We start from the raw sequence: 24,262 nt of genomic DNA, 5'->3' as shown, positions 1-24,262 counted from the left end.
TCTCCATTCTCCTCTCAGGATCTTAGGCATACATGCACACGTGCCCAGCATGAGTTTAAGCCACCAGGTCTGGGACTTGAACCATGGTTGACTACATTGGGAGTCCAGCAACATAGCCATTACGCCAACTGCTGGTCCCTCCACTTTGTCTTTTTTTTTTTTGTAGAGGTTTTTCTCTATAGGGCGCATGCGCTCGCCAGACAGACAGAGAGACAGAGAGACAGCGAGAAATCACCTCCCAGGGGGGATGGCCATGCCGCAGTCCCTTCTCCTTCGTTCTCCTCTCGGGATCTTGGGCACGCACGCACATGCACCCAGTGTGAGTTTCAAGCCACCGGGTCCGGGACGTGAACCGCGGTTGACTACGTGGGAGTCCAGCGACATAGCCATTATGCCAACTGCTGGTCCCCACTTTTTCTTTATTTGCAGAAGGAACAAAGCTATGGCAGAGATCGCAGGCAACTGAAACAGATTTTACAGTACAGCTCGCCGTAGCTAGTGTAGCTCAAGTTTCCCAGAAAGTACAAACCATTCATCCTTCTGCAGCCTCAAGGGCCAAGTGTCTAATGTGGAGTTAAGGAGAATCCACATTAAATCAGCAGGTCAGGTGAACCCTACAGCAACATTACCCATTAGGGAGTCCGAAGTTTTGTCTTAAGTATTGAGTGAAGGACAACACTGTACTGCATTCAACTTGGTCACGTTAAACCTCTCCACAAAATAATACCTTCGAAACTCGGAGGGAAAGTGAATCTTCACCCCTAAACTGAGGGGCTGCTTGCTGCCCACTGCAGTCTTTTCAGCAGGTCTCTAACACCTGACGTTGGGGCCCGGGTGCCAAGTGCCCCTTCAGCATAACCACCCCTTTGCTGCACAACACGGCAAGCTGCTGCTCACGGTGACAGCTCTGGGAACAGGCCATTCTCTGCCAAGCAGAGGGAGACACCTGAGGACTGGAAGGGGGAGGCCATGGCTTTGGACCTTAGCTGCTCTCTTGGAAAGGGGTCTGTTTCTCTGTGTTCCAGAAACGCTAGCAGTGTTCAGTGTAGAAGGGGGAGTGGAGTATGAGCACTAGATCTGGGAAGGGTATCTGTATTTGGTTTTTATTTTAATTGCCAGAGGATGCATACACTTGCCAGAGGGAGACAAAAAGAGAGAGAGAGAGAGAGGGGGGGGGGGAGAAAGTATCCCCCAGTGGGACATGATCATGGCACAGTCCCCTCCTTTTCTCCATCCAGCTGGGATTTGGGAAATAGCCGCACACATGTGCCTGCTTGTTCTTCAAGCCAGTGGGGCTGGGATTCAAATCACATGGTCAGCCATGGGGGAAATCTCTCTCCCTTAACCACTGGGCCATGGGTTGGCCTTCATTTTTAAACTATGCTCCTTTCTAAGTGTTGACCACAAGTACGTGCTTACATGTGTATATGCTCACACATATATCCATAAATGTATATTTTTACCTTATTCAGTTTCTCTCTACACATTACACTGTTCGTATTTATAGTCACATTGTCTGAACAATGATTTTCAATGCATACAGACTATTCCATTGCATGGATATACCATAACTTTCTAAAGCAGTGACTGTTAAACCATGCTTCCTCCAACCTAGGGATCAGGTTCCACAGGGGAGAAGGTAGAAAGCAGTGGGTGAGCTGCGGTTGGAACTCCAAGGTCCTCGTTATTACTTTAGCCAGAGCAGTTGTATGTTTTTCATGAGTTTTGCCTATCAGCTTTTAGAGTAAAGGATTTCTCTGCTTAATTTAAAAAAAAAAGTTGAAACCTAGTGTCTAAACCATCTTTTTGTTATTAGATGTGTTTTACAAGGTTTTTAAAAAATGATAACGTATTCCACAATGATTAATTATTAACAGTTAATAATTATGTGGCTGTGCAATTAATTCTTCTTAAAAATTCCCAGAAGTACAAAGCATTCATTGAAACACTGTGGAATTGTTTCTTCTGAAAAAATTCCCAGATGTAGAGTATTCGTTAAAAGACTCGGACACTCAAGAGATGCTTAGGATACAACTCTATGTTGCTCAACAAGATAGTGGAGATGCTACACGTCACCAGGGTTAAGAACAACTTGGGTTTTTTTTGTTTTGTTTTGTTTTGTTTTGAGAGATTTTCACTGTAGGGCGCGTGCGCTCGCCAGACAGACAGAGAGAGAGACATAGAGACAGAAAGCGAGAAATCACCCCCCAGGGGGGATGGTCACGCCACAATCCCTTCTCCTCCATTCTCCTCTCGGGATCTTGGGCACACACGCACACGCGCCCGGCGTGAGTTTTAAGCCACCGGGTCCGGGACACGAACCGCGGTCGACTACATGGGAGTGCAGCGACATAGCCATTACGCTAACTGCTGGTTCCCGGGGTTTGTTTGTTTTAAAAAAAAGTTTATTTACTTCTTTTATGAGAGAAAGGGAAGACAAGCAGCCTCCACAATGTCTCACACCACGATCATTCCCCAAGTCACCAGCCAGCCAGGATCCTGGGCACGCACACATGTGCCCAGTGCACCCAGGTTAACCTAGTGTCCAAACCCTTATCTCCCATACGGCTTCAGCATCTTAAAGTTACACTGTACAGCACTACCGTACTGCCAACCCATAAAACCTGTTTGACCAGAACTTTCCCAGCATCATGTTATCCATGAAGGGTGGGAGGAGTAGCATAGGTTCCTACAACCCTGAGAGAGGCTGGAGATGGCAGCATCTCTTGTCAGAGAGCAAGCCTAGACTTTCCTCTGTCCCTCAAGGACCACACCATGTCGTGGGTCAGTCCCATCTCAGGAACTTTTTCTCGCAGCTGTAACAGTACATAGAACTTAGCTGACGATGCCCAAAAGCCCAGAACTGAAACCTCCTGGAAGGCGAGGAGGTCAGGGTGGGCCAACCCCCAGTGAGGGCGGTGGTGGGCTGCTGTTCATTGTCAGTAGAAAGCCTCCTTTAAAGTAACGGTGATAATAAGAAACTAATGAGTTCCAAAGGAGTGTCTGAATCATCTCCTTTTCTCGGTGATTTCTCAAAGCTTCTGCTAAAACAGACTCATTGATTTAGGGAAGACAGCATGACAGTGGGCCCACAAAATGGGCCTGCGAGCGCCCCTGTCATGAAGAGACAGGAAGCTTCCAGGACTGTGAAGGCAGGTAAACTGCCTAGCAAACCATGCATGAGAAAGAAATGGAAGAAAGATGCCATATTTGAATTGCCTACGTGCCAGGTACTGGGTTGTTGGGAAGGTCACAGTGCATTTTTGCATAGAAAATCATAGAAAAAGATGTCATGACTTTCCTTACAACCTAATACTTTCACATAAATTATATAAATAAATAAATAAAACCAGCCACTCCTGGGTACCTGCCTTGTCCTAGGCACATTTACCCACAGGTACTCAAGATAGGTATCGCTCTCCCTGTTTGTCAGGATGAACACATTAGGGCTCAGAGGCCTCAAGTGGCCTACTCTACCCAAGGTCATGTAGCTGGTAAATAGAAGAGTTAACAAGTCAGAACTGAAGTTCCTGCCTGCCCGACCCTGTGGGGTCACTAAGTCAGTCTTTTCTTCAATCCTCTTCCAAGGAAACTAACTACAGCCTGTTACTGGGGAGAGCTGACGTGACCTCAGAGCTCAGCGGTTGATAGGGTGTGCTGGGAACCAGCAGTTAGAGTAGAGACAGGCTGCACTGGAGACCCAGCAATAACATGGGCCAAGGAGGCGCTCCACAGGCTCTCACCAAGAACCAAGGGGGGCCCAAGTTGAGGTCCATGATGACCAGGGGCGTCCCTCACCCTTAGAGGTTGGACAAAGGGACACTGGGTAGATACTGCTACATTTTGAATTTCTGCTTACATCGCCTAGAACTTGGGAGAGGTTGCTCTGACTTCTGAATCCTCTTACATTTCAGCTGTTCATGCCAAGAGCCTGGTGGCCATCTTGCATCTGCTGGTCGCTCTGTCTCAGTATTTCCGCGCACCAATCCGACTGCCAGACCATGTTTCCATCCAGGTGGTCGTGGTCCAGGTAAGATAGATATGTGCCCTTTTTTTAGAGAGAGAGGTTTTTGCTATAAGGCGCATGCTTTCACCAGAGAGAAGGAGAGACAAAAGCGAGAAATCGCCCTCCGGGGGTGGCCACCCTGCAGTCTCTTCTCCGCTTTGGATTTTGAGCATGCACACAGACACGCCCAGCATGCTTTAAGACCCCAGGTCCAGGACTTGAACCACATGGGAGTCCAGTGACATAACTATTATGCCATCTGCTGGTCCCATAGATCTGTGCTTTAAAGAGCTGTGCAGGCTGTGTGGCTGTGAGTGCAAAGGCACAGGTGAATACTGAAGCACTTGGGCGTGGAGGATGCTGGGAACATATTGGCTCATCCTTCTAAGTGTGCACAGGGAGGAAGAGTGTGTGACAGCAGCCTTGTGTGGGGTGTGTGCCTGTGGGTTTACATATTTTTTTCTGGGACAGTATAATGTGTAGTTGAGGGTGTGTGGTGTGTGTTTGTGAGGTGTGTGCCTTAGGGTCAGATACTGTGCGTGTGTGTACACCATGCCTTTGTGTACAGGAGTGCAAGGGGTGCCCTGCAAGCCGTAGAGAATCATATTTTTTTTTGGCTAAACAAAGGATACATAGGTACTGGGGGAAAACATATCTGCATGTGAGGGGTGTGTGTGCATGTGTGTGTGTGTATGTGTGTGTGTGTGTGTGCGTGCGTGCGTGCGTGTGTGTTTGCGAGAGAACCTATTGGCCGTGTCTCTGTTGAAGGCACTGCCACTTCTTACCCACCCAGAGAGCACAGCTGGGATCTCAGGTCATCTTTTCCAGATTGTTGGGTGGAATTTCCATCCACATATGGCTGTGTGATCTCCACAGTGAGGGTGTGCTCTCTCCCCGTGGCTGTCTCCCTCTGCTCCTAACCCATTAAATACTCCAATTCAGTTTCATTTTCCAACTTTATACCCATTAGCAAAAGGTCATTTCATTTGCTTGTTTCTGTTCTTTTGCAAATAAACATGCAGCAAGGGAGGACTCCCCATATTTGCAGCTCCCTGGATGCCCAGGGTTATCTGGGGGGTCTGGAATGGAGGACAGTGTGGCAGTTCTGCCATCCTTTTCCTTAGGAAAAGCCTGGAGGGCTGATACACGTGGCCTGACCCGGCTAGGACAATTTCCAAGACTCTGAGCTGAGCTTTCAGGGATCAGATGTTAGCAGGAGGGGTCAAGGACATGGGGACGCTCTTAACTGGCTCATGAGCTATGCCCTAATAAAAAGTATTTCTTCCATATCTGCTGAGTGCTTAACTTTGCTAAGCATTAAAAGGCCTTAACAGGAGCTCAGCCATGCAGTGCACACCAGCAGCTGCTGCTACCCAGCAGCCTAAAGCCATGTGGGTGGCAGGTTCAAATCCTCAATTCCCAGCCCACCTAAAAGCTGAGCATGCTGGTGCACCCTTTAGTCCCAGCTCCTTGGGAGGCTGGGATGGAGCACGAGGAGCTCATGGCCAGTGTGGGCAACACAGCAAGGTCCTGTGTGAAAGAGCCTGGCATGGTGGCACATGCTCATAGTCCCAGCTACTCAGGAGGCAGAAGCAGGAGGACCGCCACCTAGCGAGACCCTGTCTAAATTAAAAACAACACAAAGAGTGTGTAATAGGGATATGACACCGAGGCTCGGCCTGCCTGGAGACAAGACCACAAATGAGGAGCAGGCTGGACTGTCAGAAGCCCACAGCCACACAGCAAGTGAGGCCACGGCACTGCGTGTGGCTGACTGCAGGTTCCCGTTGGCCCCGTGTGCTGAGCTGGTCCCTGGATCACATGTGGTGCCGGATGTGGCACATGTGCAGTGGATATGCAACCAGCGGCAGCGTCCTGGCACCTTCCTTGTGGACCCAGACTTTGTCTTTGTGTTGTTGCCAGTCCGTAAGGTGTGAGTCCAATTTGGTATGCGCCTTACAGATCCCGACTGGGCAGGGAGGGGCGGCCAGGTGGGGCAGGGCTTCAGGGAACACCGTGTACAGTACTGCGGTGGTGGACACGCTCGGCCACTCTCAAACACTCAGCGCCAAGGCGAACCCTCGTGGGAACCTTGGACGTGGGGGTAGTGACGTGTCAGCATGGTCCCTCAGTGGCAGGAAGTGCACCCCTTTGATGGGAGGAGTTGTTCATGGGGAAGGTTAGGTGTATATGGGGGCAGAGGGACCTGGCAAATCTCTGTACCTTTCTCACAGTTCCGCCGTGAACCTAAAGCTGCTCTAAAAGATAAAAGCTTTTTTTTTTTTCTTTTCAGTGTTTGCTATAGGGCACATATGCTTGCCAGAGGAGAAGAGTAAAAAGTCACTCCCCAGGGAGGATGGCCATGCGGCAGTGTCTTCTCCTCCATTCTCCTCTTGGGATTCTGGGCATGCATACATGTCTGGCCTGAGTTTTCAAGCCACCAGATCCAGAACGTAAACTGCACAGCTGGCCACATGGGATCTAGCACCTTAACCTCCATGCTACCTGCTGGCCTAATAAAGAGTTTTTAAAAATGATTCTTGGAGCAGTTCATGAAAGAGTATTTTAGGGGGGCTGACAAGTAGCATGGTGGATAAGGTACTAAACTCCCACATGGTTGACTGTGGTTTGAGTCCCACACCTGGAGGCTTGCTTTCTCACTTTTTTCTCTTTCACTGGTCACATTAAAAAATAATAATAACACAATTAAGTAAATAACTCTTAAAAAAAAAAGAGTGAATACTTTAGGGGCCACATATCACTAACGCTGAAAAGTTTTTAAAATGTTTTCATGAGTAAACATACTGTCATTATATTCATTTATAACTCTTTCATGGCTAGTAGAAATATTTAGATGAAAATTACCCTACAAATCTTCAGTTTTGTGACAGTCCATTCTAAATTTGCCCATTAACTTTTGAACATCTTCGCATTTTTCTCTTTCTTTTTTGGGAGGAAGGAATGAGAGAGAGAAAAAAAACAAAACAATTTTTTTTTTTTTTGGAGAGGTTTTTCCTATAGGGCACGTGCACTACCAAAAAGAGAAACACAGAGAGGCAGAAAGCAAGAAATCAACCCCCAGGGGGATGGTCACACCGCAATCCCTTCTCCTCCATTCTCCTCTCGGGATCTTGGGCACGCACACACACGCACCCAGCACGAGTCCAAGCCACTGGGTCCACAACTCGAACCGCAGTCAACTACATGGGAGTCCAGCAACATAGCCATTACGCCAACTGCTGGTCCCCCAAGACAAATTTTTTAATTGCTAACTTTCATGTGCACTCATCAAAGAGAGAAAAAGCACCCTTCAGAGAGGTGTGCTTCTCCGTTTCTCAATCCCTGCTTCCCCATGCTGTGGGGATTTGGGGCACCCAGGCACACAAACCCAGTATTTCTCATGCCACCAGGACTAAGATTTTAGCCGCAGTCCGCCATGTGGCACCCATCCCCCTTAGCCAGTAGGCCACAGGGCTGACCCAATATTTTTCATATCAGCTGGAATAAACGGTCCTGTTTATTTCTAGTAGAAATAATATGCTATTGAAATTGCTACAGACCAAAAAAGAAAGAAAAAAGAAAATGAAAGGCTTGAGCCTAGAGAGGGCTTTTGAAGCGGTGGTCAGGGCAAGCCCTTCTTCTGGGCTCCATTATAGGACATCAGGGAGCTGTCGGTTTAATTCTTCCGGGAGGCAGTTTGTTATTATGGGGGAGAAAGGACCTTACATAAAGTGGCATCAATGCGTGTCCGGTTTAAGGGGTGCTTTGCTGTCTCAAGTTGACCAGGCACAGAAGCAGCCTCAGAATCGGCAGTGAGTCACCAGCTGATCTGAAGAGAAAACTCTTCAGGGAGCAGATAATGGGTGGAGGTGACTCAGGATGCTGGGCAAGGGGTTACTTAACCCACATTTCTTCTCCGTCCTATAGAAGAGCGTGTAATTCGGCATGAAGTGGGAGATGGGGCTTCGTGTCTTTGAATGGCCTCACGAGACAGGGACACAGGTTGCATTAGCCCCAGGTGGAAATTTGTCGGAACTGCGTTGGGACAAAGTCTGGATTTTTCTTCACCTGACCCCCTTCCAATGCCCTTTCTTATTTTCTGTATCCCTTTTTTGCTTTGCTTGTCCATTCTTTTTCATCTACTCCAGATTTGGTGTGACCCAGGTCTACCTTTCTTTGTGTGTTTTGCATGGATGCTAATTTGTGTGGCTACTGGGAATGTGAAGAGATGTTTCTGGGAGTCTTGGCAGGAGGCTCAGCCAGGCAGGTTTCAGCTGAGCTGCGAGTGCTCAAAGGCCCCTTCTTTAACCTTAGCTCAGCCCTTGGGAAGATGAATTTGCTTTGTCAGCCGCCTGCCATAGCCACTGTCCTCCAATGTCTGGTGCTGGCTGCAATGACCTCAGAGAAGGAATCTCCCTCCTCCAGTGTATCCAAGCCTTCCAGAACCTCATGCTCCTTCACTGGCTCCCATGCCCATGAGAGGAGGTTAAACTCTCCAAACGGGCACTTGAGCCCCCGGTGACTAACAGCAAGCACCGTCCCTCCTAACAGCCTCCCCACACATTGGTGCTATCCTGACGCTGCCTTCTAGCGAGAGCCATTCCTCCCGCTGGAATGACCTCTCCTCCAGGTCCAGCCAACTCTTACCTGTCCTTGGAGTTCCAGCTCCAGTGCCCTCTTAGGAAGGAGGGAGTTCCCTGATCATCCATCCAGCAGAGAGCGCCTGCTCCTGCCCGGCCTTCCCATTGCTCTGCAGAGAGTGGCCACCAGGGGTACATGCTGGATTTTCCGCCACACTGCAGAGCCGAAAGGGGACCCTGTTGATATTAACCCAGGACATCAGGCCCAAACCAGGACTGTTTGGGGGAACCATTCTCACGGGCCTGCTTTTCTCCCCCATTCTTCTCTCAGTTCCTCTCGGCCAGAAACCATGTCATAGCGTCCATAGTGCGTGTGGACACACACAGGGCCTAACCATAGACGGCACTGATTAATGAAATAAAGAAGAGAGGCAGAGTGTGGGATGGATGGATGGGGGGGAAGGGGCGAGGCTCCTAAGGACTTAATCTTTATTGATAAAAAGCCTTTGCTAGTTACCTGACTACACTGCTTCTTTAAAAGCTCCCATATTTATGGTTTTTGTTTTTTTGTTTTTTTGTTTTTAAAAAACAAACCTACCTCGGAGCTATCCAAGTTGGCTTCAGTTCCCCATCAGCCCCCCAGCGAAAAGTGTTTCTCAGCCTCGCTCCCTGGCCCCAGCTGGAGGGCAGACACACCCTGCCTTCATTTCCATGTGGGTTACTGTGGATTACTCCAGGAGGCAAACAGAATGTCTTCCAAAAAAGAAAGATTCACCGTCCAAGAAACAGCCTACTTGTTTGGACTGAACACTCATTGCACTTGGTCTTGGGGTACAGGCCAGTCCCGGAACTCCCGGGCCTCCGTTGCTTCGAGCACTCTCGTCTCTGGATGCATTTCTTAAACACCAGATACTTTCTCAATATCAGGAATGCTAATCAGTTTCTCTGTATTTTTCTCTAAAGCATATTTTTTTTTCTCCTCCCTCTCCCTCTCCCTACCCCCCGTTTCAGAAACGAGAAGGAATCCTCCAGTCTCGGCAAATCCAAGAGGAAATAACTGGTAACACAGAGTATGTCAACACCGTTGTTGCCAGCGAGTCTGTAATGGAACACAGATGTTTCTCCGAAATTCATCCATTTGCTGATATTTAGCTTTCATTTATTGGGATTGCAGGAGGGATTAGACTTCAGCCAATGATTACAGTTTAGCCTTTTCCATGCATTCAAAACATGCCTCTCAATGCTTAAGGTACAAACCTGGGTGGGGATGTGGGGAGAAGGAATTAGCAGTGATTGAAAATTTCTAATTTTGTGGCACTCCAGGAAAAAGTGTGCCCAAAAAAGCCAACCAGCATGAAATCACCATGCCATAAACATGGGCCCGGATTTAAATTGTGAACCTTCAAAAGGACATTTTTCTTCCTTTTCTGATTCTGATGTATTTGGTCTGCGCCATTGACCCAGAAAGCGCCTCTCTATCTTAGTCCTCTCGTTTTAGCCGCCCTCCCATTCACCTTTAGAAACTGGGCTATCGGAACACAGGGAAGGTCTGCTGTGGGGAACTCGAGTGGGAAGAGCAGGTGCTGGCTGGGGATTTGCGAGCACCTGGCAGGCTGGCACCCTGGCCCCATGCAAAGCTCACAAAGTTGGTTTTCAGCATTCCCTGTCCCCCCAAACTTTTCTCTGTGCCCCTGTTGAACTAGAGCAGCATAGTAGGCCAGCCCCATGGCCTGGTGGTTAAGCCAGCCGGACCCACATGGCCAACTGTGCAGCTGGAATCAGCTTCGGTGGCTTGAAAAACACACTGGGCCTGTGTGCGTGCTTGCCCCAAATCCCAACCTGACGGAGAAATAGAAAATGCAGGATTGCGGTAGAATACACCCAGTGGGGTGCTTCCTCCATTTCTTTCTGGTGAATGTGTGTTCCATTTGGCAGTTAAAGCCAGAAAAAAAAAAAAAAAAGATAAAGAGACCGCACAGTGGCAAGGACAGTGACCTCTAAGCCTGCCTGACGGGGTCAGATCCAGCCTCTAGGAAGCTCCTCCCTCTCCCCAGTCGTGGCCAGCGGGAGTCCAGGGCTCTGCTTGGACCACACTGTGCGTGTGCCTTAGTCAGGGCCCGGGGTGTGGGCATCTCAGGCCAAGGCCGGGGTGGAGACAGAGAGTGGCCCTTCCTCACGGAGCAGCCTCCGTGTCACCCCAGAGGCTCACCTCGATGGCCGATGGGTCAGCTGTGTGCAGGGAGCACCAGTTCTTGGTCTCAGTTGTGTGAGGGCTGGAAGGAAGACTGCCCTGGGTCAGGCCTGCCCCACACCTCCCCACCCTACGCCAGGCTTGTCCAAACCTTCTACTTCACCTTCTGGAAAAGAGAAGGAAGGACCAGAGAGGAGCGTGCCCTGGAAACCCAGCAGTCAGGGAGTGTGAGGTTTCAGATGTCGGGACAGTCTCAGCGCATGTCCTGTTCTTTGAGGTCCCCTCCCTCTGCCACCTCTGCCACAAAGACGTGGGTGCAGCCTCCTTCTAATGTCAGCAAGCACAGCTTCAGAAGCACTTGCACCGACCGATGTTCATAATAAATCCGTGAAGCAATGATTCTGCCCTCCAAAGCCCCATAGCTCGAGGGGGATGAATTTTCCGTCTGTCCGACAGTTAACTCCAAGTTCATTGTTCATTCCAATACGCTACCTGCAAGTGGTCCTTTAGTGGGGACAGGTGTACAGGTGCATAAACCAGTGCAATCATAACAACAGGAAGACTCATCATAAGAACCAAAATTGAGAAAAAATGTTTTGGGCATTCACTGTGTCTCAGGAATTGTGCTAAAATCCTTCTAGGTATTAAATTATGTGATGCTTACAACATCCCATGGAGAGATTTACCATTATCATCCTCACTTTACAGATAAGAGGCCTGGAGCCCAGAATTTCAGTAACTGTCCAAGGTCACGTGGGGGGAAATGGCTCAGTGGAATGTGAATCGAAGTGATCTGTCTCATAATCATTTGCAGCTTCTCTGCCCTGGGATTGGTTCCAGTTCCTGCCTCTTTGAGAAAACCTGGGTCAGTGACAGGTGCCTCCTGGAGAAATCTCAGGATGGACACGGGACCAGCAGTTAGCGTAATGGCTATGTCGCTGGACTCCCACATAGTCGATCGCGGTTCGTGTCCCGGACCCGGTGGCTTAAAACTCACGCCGGGCGCGTGTGCGTGCGTGCCCAAGATCCCGAGAGGAGAACAGAGGAGAAGGGATTGCGGCGTGGTCATCCCCACTGGGGGGTGATTTCTCGCTTTCTGTCTCTCTGTCTGTCTGGCAAGCAAAATCCTCTCCAAAAAGAAAGAAATCTCAGGATGGACAGAAGAGACAAAGCTGAGCACCCCCAGGCAGCTGTGCACACAGAACTGGGCAGTGGTAGTCACAGGAGGAGGAGGTTTGAGTGCTGCTTCTAAGAATCCGAGGATTTTCGGGAACCAGCAGTTAGCGTAATGGCTATGTCGCTGGACTCCCACATAGTCGATCGCGGTTCGTGTCCCGGACCCGGTGGCTTAAAACTCACGCCGGGCGCGTGTGCGTGCGTGCCCAAGATCCCGAGAGGAGAATGGAGGAGAAGGGATTGCGGCGTGACCATCCCCCCTGGGGGGTGATTTCTCGCTTTCTGTCTCTATGTCTCTCTCTGTCTGTCTGGCGAGTGCATGCGCCCTACAGTGAAAATCTCTAAAAAAAAAAAAAAAAAAAGAATCCGAGGATTTTCTGGTTTGGCATTTTTAGCCTGAGTCCAATATTTTTTAACTGCAAGTAGTAATGCAATATTTCAAATGAATTGTTTAATTTTATTTGTTATTGTCATAAGTTTAAAATTTGCTGTAGGGCATACACGCTCAGCAGAGAGAGACCGCAGGAGAGAGAAAGCAAGCACATTCAGGTCTGAATGTTCAGGTTTGAACGCAAATTCAGGTCTGGGACTTGAACCACCGTAGGCCATGTGGGAGTCCAGCACCTTAACCACCATGCCACCTGTTGGCCCTGCAATAGTGCAATTGTATTTAAGGCAAGAAATAGCATCCTTTAAGCATCACTGTGCCAGGCTTTGCACTAATGCCAGTATACCCGTCTGTGTAGCAGAGGCAACAAATAAATGGCCGTTTGGTGACATCTCAGTAATTTTAGACAGTGCAGAACAAATGCCAAGGAGACCTTTTGAGCTCCTCAGCCAAGGACAGGCAGGAGGCGGCAAGTGGGGGTAGGCTTCAGGTAATGATGGAGGGTCCTCCTGCAAGTGGTCCAGAGAGGAGTCACACTGTCTCTTCTTTCCGAAGGCATGGTGAGTTGCATGAGGTTGTCCTCTGGCACTGGCAGCTGTGCCCGGGCTCCAGCTAACTCTGCATCAGCTGGAGAACAGAGGCACTCGGCTTGCTGCCTGGATGTGTATCTGCACCAGCCTGGTGACACAGCTGGTTGGGTAGGGAGGGGCAGAATACTGGTGGGAAGAAGAGAACCAAAACCCAGACGGTCCCTTCGAGAGGATAGTCCCTGTGTTCAAACACTTCTTCCTTCTGCCCCATGCTCAGAGCAAAGCTGCCCTGCTCCCAGAGCTTCAGAAACACTTCAGAACCCTGACCGAATCATGGTAGGATGGAAAGTGAGATAGGTCTAGTGAGACGCCTGCCAGCCAGAGCACGTCCACCCCACCGCAATGAAGGGTTGCCGTGTGGACATGTGTACGGACTCACAGAAAGAGAAAGGCCTCCCGTGTAAGAGTCGGCCCAGCCCCATGTTCCAGAACTCCCAACATAGTGTACCTCAGAGTATTCCCATGGGCCACGTGGCCCGGGAAGGCTCTTGGCTCTGGAACCCAGAGTGGACATCCCGCCAGCTATCAGCTTGGGGCTCTACTCTATATTTTCATGTTTTTCAGAACGCGATGCCTTTGACACCCTGTTCGACCACGCGCCAGACAAACTCAACGTGGTGAAGAAGGTGGGAGGGCAGTGCCTGGGAGGGGGGGAGGGAGGGAGGGAGCACATGCGGCTGAACAGAGAGGCAGGACATCACTGCAGCGTGGTGCTCCCGGGGAACCAAAGCCAGCGTCACCACCTCATGTCTGTACACACAGGATTTGCACACACGGCTCCAACACACACAGCTCCCTTCACCTGTCTTCCCATCCCCAGCCTTCCCTGCTTCTCACACACAATTCCCTGTCTCCCTGGGCACAGACAGCTGTACCAAAGAAGGGACTAAAAGGAGGGACTCAGAGGTCACTGGGACTCCAGCCCCCTTCCTAATTCTCCTTCTTGCCTGTACCCTCCAATTCTAGCCTCAAGGCCCTCCACCGGCCCTGCCTCTCAGGGCTGCCCTGTGCCAGCCACAGGCTGAGTGGCCTAGGGCTGCAGAGCTGGAGCTTGGGGCTCACCTTGAGGACTCAGCCTTTGCAGGAAGAGGAAGGGCCACACTCAGCTCTGCATAGAGACCCGGTCCTGGCGCTCTGGCCGAGCCTGGTCCTTTGTCCCACCCTGATCCTCCTCATGGGCATTCATGGGAGGCCTCGAGGTCTGGTGCTGGTGAGTCTCCATCTCAAGGCCCACATGTGCTTCGCTTCCAGACACTCATCACCTTCGTGAACAAGCACCTGAATAAGCTGAACCTGGAGGTCACAGAACTGGAAACACAGGTGAGGGGCGGCCCAGCATGCAGGGGGAGGAGGCGGAGGGAGGGCCCTGCCCACCCCACAGACAGCCACCCACCCAAGTGCCCCACCCACATCCAGAGTTTTCCACATGGCCTGGGAATCCATTCTGCTCAGGGCGGTGAGCTCCACGGACTTTCTCTGTGATTCTTTCTTTCCAACTTTTTATCTTGGAAAGTTATAAGAATGCACACCCACATACTCTTCCCCTAGTGCACCAATTTTTAACATTCAACCACATTTTTTTTCCCTCTCACCCTCTCTCTATCCCTGAATAGGTCAGTATCCATCTCTTAAGAACAAGTACATTAGCGTACATCATGATCCATAATCAAAAGCAGGCATTTTAACATTGATACGTGAGATTCAAGCATTTGAAATTGCTAACATTTGACTGCCTTTGACCAGCTAAAATGGCAGTGTCATCTGGTGGGGAAAAAGACATCTCTACGTTCAGATTTGACCTGTCGTCTCAGTTCCTCACACACGACCGTGTGACCATCTTTTTGGTCTCTTTAACATAAAACTATTCCTCTGTTTTTCTTGGTGCATCATTGACATTTTGAAGGGTTTGGACCAGGTGGCTTATAGACCATGCCTCTGTTTTCCTCCCCCCAGATTAGGTCCAGGTGATGTGTTCTCAGTAGCAGACCCCCTAGGCACTCTCGTGCTCTCGGTACACCCCATCAGAAGGCACTGTCCCCCACTGGACACTTTCCTGGTGACAACTTGGGTCCCTTGGGTAAGGTAGTGTCCCCCTAGACTTCCCTGCTGTAACTTTACTGTGAAGTTCTTTCTCTTCCCTTTATACTTGACAGCTAATCTTTATCAGGAGATATTTTGAGACCATGCTTTGTGTTCTATTTCCCAACATCTTTCATTCTTGGTGGGTTTCTGCAGTGGAGTTTTCTTCAAGCATGTCGGCTCCCATTATTTTTCAGGGCAACTGCCTAGTCTGACACTGAGCTCTGCTTGAGTGTATCTGGACCCTGTGGAATGAGTTTCACATATTCTTCTTGGGAAATAAGGAACATTCTAGAAATGAGAGTTTCCCTCAACAGAGCTAGAATGAGTCCTGGAACTTCCACCTCGGTTTTCAAGGTCAGGCAGTACTAGGGAAGGAGGTCACTTCCCAGCACTGGGGGGCTGCCAGGATTACCTGCTGTTCCCCCCAAATCAGCAGAACCAGTTGCCAGGCATAGGAGCAGTCAAGCCTGGCCCTCTGAGCTGTGAGTAACCTCAGCCCTAACCCAAGTCCCCCCTGAGTTCACAGATTGGGTTCTTTGCGTCTCAGTCCATCACCAGGAGGACGCTCAGCTGAGCTCCCAAGGGGAGAGCATGTCTAAGGGCTGCTCTCCAGTGTCCACCCCAGGGTTGGGAGTGGTGTGGGTGAGTCCTGCTCAAGCTCGACCCACCTGAGTTGAAGGCCCGGTGGACAGGTCAGGCTACACTCAGAGTCTTATGCCCTTCACAAAAGCTGAGCCCCAGCCCCCACCCCAGCCAGACACCCAACAAAGCTCACTGAGCAGACTCTGGGCCCAGCTCACACTCAGGCAATTCAGTCCAGTTCCTTTAAGCTTCCTAGGATGATTCCAAGAAAACCAGCCTCCTGCAAACTCGAGCACCTGTTGTCTACACCCACAGACATTTGGTGACTCGGCCTCCTGGAAAGGGTTCTAGAACAGCAGATACGCATCCAGTGCTATGTCCTGGCTCAAGCCTCCTCCACACCTGAGACAGCTGCTCCTTCCACAGTCCCACGGCCTCCTCAGAACTGGTCCTGATTGCCCAGGGCACACTCATCCCTCCCTCCCTCGAGAGGAGACCTACAGTCTCTGCACTTACCCTGGGAGTCTGTCCTGTGGTCAAGTTCCCCACCTCATGGCCTTCACTGTGCAGGCAGAGCCTCCTGCCCCGGTGCCCAGCACACAGCTGTGCGTGGCCAGCAAGAGGGAGTGAGCCGTGAGAGCGTGACTGCTCTACTGTTCTCCCGACAGGAAGGGCCACTGTGACTTCAGTGCTGCCCACAGGCCAGCGGTTCACAGGCACCCTGCAGCTACTAACTGGTTAAGTCCTGATAGCCCTGTGACCTAGGTACTGTGCTGTGGTCATTCCCTTTTACAGATGAGAAAAACGAGGCCCAGGTCACTCAGCTAGAAAGCCGTACAGCCAGGATTCGAACCCCAGGTCCACATCCTTAGCAGCTACATTGTGCTGCCTCTCAGGCTATCTGAAGTGAGATGTGAGAAAGGAGGACGCCCAGCCCTTGTGACGCTAGAGTCCTTTTTTGTCCCAAAAGCAGAAGTGGCCGCAGTAACCTCGTGCTGTTCCCCTCGCACTCACCCTTCCCTCCTCTCTCCACCCGCCACCGCAGGCTCCTGCTCCCCTGGGTCTCCATTCAGGCAGCCTCCCTCTGAAAGCCTTCTCTGATACCTACAACTGGAGCAGGTGACCTTTCCCAGTGTCACTCAGAGCAGCTGCCATGGGGCCTCCACACTGGCCTCCCCTGTGGCCATGAGCTCCTCACGAGCAGAAACTACCCTTGACCCAACTCTGGTCCAGAATGGGGCTTGGGACGCTGTCTCCATCTGCTCAGTGTGTGAGATCAGGGCCCTGGGCCGCCTGTGACTTCGGAGCTTTGTCTGCTGTAGAGACTCCCCAGCCTTGGCCCCTGCCCCAACCCTGGCCAGCAGCCTGCTGGGGAGGAAGCCTGTGGGTGGGACGACATGGAAGCCACTGGACAAGGCATGGCTGGAGGCTTGGGGCCAGTGTCCTCATTGTCTCCTCTCTCCCTTCAGTTTGCAGATGGGGTGTACCTCGTGCTGCTCATGGGGCTGCTGGAAGGCTATTTTGTACCCCTGCACAGCTTCTTCCTGACCCCGGACAGCTTTGAACAGAAGGTGAGGGAGAGGGACATCAGGGAAGCCATCTCTTGACTCATCTGCCTGCCTCTCCTCTGGGGCTATGCGGGAAAAGGTGGAGGCGTCCCCCTGCCCAGGGTCATCAGTGGTGGGATAGGAGTCCTTTCTGATGAGCAGAGAGTGGGAAGGAGCTGTCTGCAGACCACTGAGAGTTCCTGCAGCCTGCCCTGCTTCCTAGCCAGGTGCCTCTGCCAAGCCACATCTCTGCCCAGAGGTGACAACAAGTGGCTGCAAGGCTTCTCAGACCCAGGCCCAAGCTCAACCCCATTCTCGCTGCCTTTCAGAGGCTGACACGAGACAGCAGGCATATGGTCTAAAGCAGAAACCCTCCTCTCCCTCTGAGCACATCTCACCACCTGATCCTTCCAGAGGCGTGCACAGACGCCCCTGTCTGTAGTCCTGGCCCCTGACGTGGGAACACAGGATGGGAAGAAGAATTTGAACTTCCCTAGGAGTTTCTCCACCAGCAGGCCTGTGTCGGCAAACCCAGACTCCACACGGCCTGCCCATTCTTATACCCACTTCTCCTTCAGATCAGCTCGGCCTCAGCCTCTGCCTGCAATGCTGGCTCCATCACGCCCAGGGGCAGGTCTGGGGCTCGCGGGTCCAGGAATAAGTGTGCAATGACACATGCACTGCATCTCTCTTACCAGGTCTTGAATGTTTCCTTTGCCTTTGAGCTCATGCAAGATGGAGGGCTGGAAAAGCCAAAGCCACGGCCAGAAGGTACTCTGCTCTTCCCTGGGTTGCTCACGGCAGGGCGAGACTTTCTCCCCACAGATGACTATTCAGAGCAAAGGGGAGCTCAGCTGTTACAGTGGAGGGAAGTTGCGTTTCTGAAGCCTTTGCCATTTGCTAGGGAAGGTGGGCCTTAGAGCAGCTGCTCAGTTGGGGAGCCCCTCCATGAGTTGTAAATCACACACCTAGCCAGGGGAAGACAGAGAATCTGAAATCCCACATACATGATCACAGGGCTCAGCACCCAGGCAGAGGTGCTGCTGCAGAAACTACCCTAGGCTGGATTTCCAGGTTCTTCTGTGCAGGCCTAAGGAACCCAACCAACCTGGTGAAGGGGCTGCACAGACGCCCCTGCAGCACTCCTGTCCTGACAGTTGGGGGCTCTATCTGCTCGAGCTGTGCCTGAGGACAGGGCTTGGTCTGGAAGGTGTGGGTTGCAGCACATAAAACTGGGGGAGGTGGGGTATGCAAAAGGAACTGAATCCTCCAGCGGCCTCACACTCCAGCCGGGAACATGTGGGTGCATTGTGAGCATAGGAGGCATGTTCCTTTGTCCTTTGGTAGGCTTCCTGGTAGGACATTTATTTTCTGCCACTTACTGACTGAAACATTCCATTTGACCAGGGCTGGTGAGTCCACACTGCATTACAGATCACTTTCTGCTTCCGTCAGACTGGAGCATTGAGAATGCCATTCCTGGGCCCTTTTACTTGCACTTGCCTAACTATTTAAAGGCAAGTGGTCAGTAGGGATTGTGTATTCTCATGCCCCATTGCTGCCTCTGCTCCCAGTTCCTCCACCCACCCCTCTGCATAGAGCCGGTTGTGCAGCGGCCTAAGACTCTATCAGTCGTCATACACCATCCCTGACCTCGAGGTACTGGCAGCTGACTGGGGAAGAGAAAAACGTCCCCAGTCACCAACACTGGATGACTGCCATGGAAGAGGTACAACAGGAAGTCGTGAGGGTTGAGGAGACGGCACCACTCCTGTCTGGAGCGAAGACGTTTTGATGGAGATGGTGACAGTCAGGCTAGACCATAGGGTCTGGAGGGACTATGGTGGATGGCTATCAGGATAGGGAAGTGAGCATCCCAGACAGACGGACAGCGTGAACCAGAGTCTCGCCTTGGGAGTGGGAACCTGGTGTCATGATTCACCCCAGGCCTGGTAACTATCAGCTCTAGCCAACAGCCCCTTACTCCCCTTCATTCCACCTCAGGGAAGACTTCCACCACAGCCAGTGTCTCCCTGGGGTTCTCTCCCTGGCAAGGCCACTCTAGCCATCCTCATGCCATTATGTGTGGACTCTTACCATCCCATGGCCAGATGACATGGGACACCCTACTTCTGGGAGGAAGAGACACAGTGGGAGGGTTCTGTGCACCTTTTCTGCTTCCATTTTCTTAAACTGCTTCATATGACACTTCCTGGTTCAGATCGGGGTACTTCTGCCATATCGGTTTTCAGGCATTTACTCCCTTAGGTCAGAACGGTTTCCCGATGCCCATCAATCTATGGAATATTCCGGCATATAGATCACGTCGCTGGTGCAGTTATTGAACTGCGTAATATGAAACATCCTGCCCACTGCGAATGGAAAAACACATCTGTTCTATTTGTTCTTGCACTGGGCAGCATGCCCGTGCTGAAAATTTCCAGTGGGTAAAGGAGAATTGAAATGGTCCATTGTGAGAAGTATATCCCAGCATCCCTTCTGGTTTCTATGCTTCTACCTAGAAAGTGAAGTTCTGGAGCAAATGCTGCCGACTTTACAAAAGGCACCAATGTGAGTCATTCTCTTAGGGTGTTTCAAAATCCATTTGGCAGTGGTGGAGGCATTTTTCATGGTGAAACGTTTTCAGGGTCAGGAGAATGCCTTTTTTGCTATGCAGTTTGACACTCGAAGCTCTGTTGTACCTTGAACTCCCTTAAAAACTTGGGGTTTGTATCTCAAATGACTTTTGCTGCCCAGGCTTCACGATCTCTTAGGGCTCCAGTTTCGTGTCAGTCAAGGGTTAGCGTCAAGTTCATGAGCAAGGGAGCAGGTGGCATGGACTTGGAAGCTACTGCTTGGGGCAACACTCCACATGTTTGGAATAGAAGACGGCCAAGGGCCAAGAATGCAGGCAGGCCCTAAACAAGAGAAAGGAGTTCTCTGCTAGACTCTGCAGAAGGAGCGCACCTTGATTCTTATCCTACCCTATTGTCACTATTCAGATGGTCTCGTGGTCAAATATGGGTAAGATGTCAGCATAATGCGCAGGTGGGGACTCCGAAGAAACTGATTACGAGGTAGGACTGAAGCCTGTGGGACAGCCATCATGATATGATGGCATATCTAAAAATTAGGGAGTTTAGCAACTGAGACCAAACCATGGCAAGCAACACCAGAAAACCAGGCAGGAGACTGCAGCTTAGTCCCAGGGATCGGTTCATGTGGGGATGGACTTGGTCACGACTCTGTGAAGAGTGACTGTGAAGAGTTCAGCTCCCCTCCCATTCCGCTAGGAGGTAGTGCAGAGAAGCCGACAGAGGCAAAAACGTCAGATTCTGATGATGCCAGGTATTAACAAGGGTGTGGAACAGCAGATGCTGCAGGTGTCAACGTAAACTGGTAACGGCCTTTTTGGAGAACAGTTTGTCCTGTCTAATATAGCTGAAGAGCTGTAACAGCCTATGTGGTAGGCAAAATACCTCCCTCCCCAAATGTCCATGTGCTGTCTTTGCAACCTGTTTCTATGTTACCTTACATGGCAGAAGGGACTTTGCGGGTGTGATCAAATTAAGGCCCCTGAGATGGGGAGGCTAGCCTCGATGATCCAGGTGGCCCCAGTATAACCACAGGGGTCCTTATAAACGGAAGAGGGTCAGAGTGATGATGCCTGAACAAGACTTACCTGTAACCACAGGGGTCCTTATAAATGAAGAGGCTCAGAGCGATGATGCCTGAACAAGACTTAGCTGGCCATTGAATTGGATGGTGGAAGAGGGCCAAGGGCCAAAGAATGCAGGCAGCCCCTAAACAAGGGACAGCAGACCTCTGCTAGAATCTAGAATCTGCAGAAGGAATGCAGCAGGTCAACACCTTGATTTTATCCCAGGGAGCCTCAGTAGGACATTTGACTTCTCAAACTGAGATCATCAGTGTCTGTTGTTTCCGGCCACCACATTTGTAATGCCTCATTACAGCAGTCATGGGGAGCTAGTGCCCCTGGGACATAGCAAGTCCCTCATAGGTATGCGTGTCTGAATGCCAAGAGACAAGTCCAGTCATACTCCTGACAGCCTAACCCGGCGTGTCCCCATTCCACCCGCTAAATAAAGTGGACTATATTTACACCGCGAGTTATTAGACAATGGGTGACAATGGAACAGGCTGAACTGAGGAGGCCAGCAGGCGGCATGGAGTTTAAGGTGCTGGACTTCCACATGGCTGACCATGGTTCAAGTCCCAGACAATCATGCTGGGCACTTGAAAATTATGCTGGGCACATGTACGTGCATGCCCAAAATCCCAAGAGAAGAATGGAGGACAAGGGACTGCAAACATGGGCATCCACTTTGGAGGAGGATATCTTACTTTCCCTCTCACTTTCTTTCTCTCGGGCAAAACACAGGTACCCCATGGCAAAACAAAAACAAAAACCTTTAAAAAAGAAAGATAAAGTCTGAAAGGAAAAGTCAGAGGAGGAACTGCTGGTTACTATGGCATAAATGAGTCGTCCATGACTGTTCTCTGAAAAATTTTTCAAAAGCAAGTATAAAACTGGAAAAAAAAGATCCAAAACAACCATTTTAAGACACTGAATATCTGTCAGACATAGACAAGTTAAGAAGCATTTGTTCTTGAAAAACTATAGAATTACAGTTGGATAATTAGAGTCATCTCAGTAAAACTGGTAGAAATGAACAGCTCGTGCAAGAATATGAGCAGATCCTATAAGCATAGTGAGGGGAGGGGCAAATCACAAAAGAATGCATGCAGTGTGACCCCATTTATAAAAAGTATGAAAAGGGCAAAATGTGAATCTGCTGGGTAGGGACTAGCAGTTAGCGTAATGGCTATGTCGCTGGACTCCCACGTAGTCGACCGCGGTCCGAGTCCTGGACCCGGTGGCTTAAAACTCACGCCGGGTGCATGCGCATGCGTGCCCAAGATCCTGAGAGGAGAACAGAGGAGAAGGGATTGCGGCGTGGCTGTCCCCCCTGGGGGGTGATTTCTTGCTTTGTCTCTCTGTCTCTCTCCGTCTTTCTGGCGAGTGCATGCACCCTATAGCAAAAACCTCTGCCCCAGGAAGAGGTGAGACTCGGGGACAGAGTCAGGGCCAGCACTGTCCCCCCAAAAAAAATCTGCTGAGTAAGGGTGCATATATTGACGTAGAACTATGAAGACAAGCACAGAAGCAGTCACCAGAAAAGTTGGGATAGTGGTTGTCTTTGAGGGACACAGGTAAGAGAGGGTCATCCAGGAGCCCCACAGTCCCAACCGTCTGCTCCAAGAGAGGGGCCTTGGGCCAGCACACACAACAATCAGAGCAGTGCTGGGAGGTAATTGCTCCATTTGTTAGGCCAGGGCTTTAGAAAGGCTCTGTTTATAGACTACGGAGCCTCCATACATTCCCAGGAGTCCACGGCCCCTCACCCGGATGAAAAAGCCCAGTCTTCTGCTGGCCTCCGAGTCTGCCTGGGACTAGCTGAGTGGCCAGCGGCTGGCGTTCTTGATGAGAACAGATGATAAGAGTGTCTCTGACTGCGTCTCCCCTCTTCGCCCAGCCCACTTGGTGATGGTGGTGGTGGTGGTGAAGAAGCAACTCAGATTTCCCAAGGGGCAGGCCTTAGTCTGTGTGAATGGTGCCCCCTGGAGTTGTGCAGTGTATCTGTACATGACAGCTCTGCCAACAGGCAGACGAGAGAAAACAGGGAGGAAACTACCATGTAGGGACCCCTTAATAGTGGATCAACAGGAAAGTCAAAATACATATTTTTTGTATGCAAAAATGCGTTATGACCTTTCCAACGACTTAACATATTCTAGGTGTCTTTCATAAGGATATTGCAGTTTTCCTGATGAGGAAACTGATTCAGAAATTTAATGACTGCCCAGCTCACACAGCCATAGTGGGAATGGGATTCAGACTGTAGCAACCATTAAAATGAAATAAAATCATCAGTTTGAAACATACTTCCCATATTAGATAGTTTTTTTTCTCCAGCAACTTCAGAACTCACTTGCCTTTTAAAAGGGAAAACAAAGCCTCCTGCCTCCTTCTCTGTCCTTTCTCAGGCCCCCAAACTCCTTCTTTGCGACCCAAGTCTCTGCTTCTACTCATCTGACGTTTCTGTTGGTAACTCTTCACTGCTTGGGGCCTAGCTCACTTCCAAGCCATACATTGGGGCCATGTGCCCTGAGAACTCTTGCCAGAGGGTCCATATACTCACCAGAGAGAAAGAGATGAAGAGACAGGGAGTGGAAGAAAGCCAGTGGGTGGTCATACCACAGTCCCTTCTCCATTTCTCCATCCTGTTAGGATTTGGGACATACACACACACACACACACACACACACACACGCATGCACACATGTCCAGTATGTTTTTCAAGCCAAGTTGGGATCCCACATGCAATAGGCTATGTGGGATCAGCTTCCTTTAACCAGTAGGCCACCAGGCCAGCCCTCTGGAAACTCTTTCTAGCCCTTTCTGTCCAAATCCTCTTCGGAGCATGTGGCCCTGTAGGTCACGCTCTCTTTCTGGAATTTTCTTCCTTGGTCTGAGAACACTGGACAAGCTTCCATTTGTGTCCATTAATGTCCTTGGAGGGTCTGTGCATGTCAAATATTGGGCCAGAGAGCACAAAACAGGACTCCCTGTGCCCTGGAAGCCTACGGTCCAGGGTAGAGGCAGACGTTCAGCCAATGCGCCCACGAATCACTGATATAGAACCAGAGTGAGTGCTATGAAAGGAGAGCGTCAGGGCTCTGAGAGCAGAATGCAGGGCACGCTCACCCAGCCAGGGTCAGGAAGGCTTCTCTGGGAATCCAGTGCTGAGCTGAGCCCTGCAAGAACTCTCCAGTTCATTCCAGCTCACCCCTACAGTATCCAAAGCCCATCTGCCTTGCTCTCTTCTTAGTCTGGAGCTGTCTATCCCCAGATGACACATATTTACTGAGTACTGCCAAGCGGGCCCCTTCTCTGCCAGCTAGGCTCCTGTGCCCTCTGGGGCTCTCCCTTGCTAAGGGAGAGGCAGTTTGGATCCTCCCACACTGTGTGCTGCATCAGTCCCACACTGGCCTTAGATGTTCCCCTCCTCTAGGGCTGGCTCTGAGGTGGAGGGAA

The 24,262-nt window shown here is 50.6% G+C and overlaps 1 protein-coding gene across 1 annotated transcript in view; it reads left to right on the top strand.

The window, feature by feature from the left end:
• The window catches only part of PARVA (parvin alpha), a 170,788-nt gene that overhangs the window by 144,061 nt on the left and 2,465 nt on the right, over positions 1–24,262 (top strand). Inside the window, 7 exon segments of the mRNA XM_006167423.3 lie at positions 3,915–4,030; positions 9,598–9,656; positions 10,662–10,681; positions 13,496–13,557; positions 14,183–14,251; positions 17,065–17,166; positions 17,841–17,913. Coding sequence (XP_006167485.2) covers positions 3,915–4,030; positions 9,598–9,656; positions 10,662–10,681; positions 13,496–13,557; positions 14,183–14,251; positions 17,065–17,166; positions 17,841–17,913 — 501 coding nt within the window.

Source organism: Tupaia chinensis, unplaced genomic scaffold (genome assembly GCF_000334495.1).
Source record: "Tupaia chinensis unplaced genomic scaffold, TupChi_1.0 Scaffold144767_1, whole genome shotgun sequence".
Lineage (NCBI taxonomy): Eukaryota > Metazoa > Chordata > Mammalia > Scandentia > Tupaiidae > Tupaia > Tupaia belangeri.
This window is presented reverse-complemented; position numbering and strand designations above follow the sequence as displayed.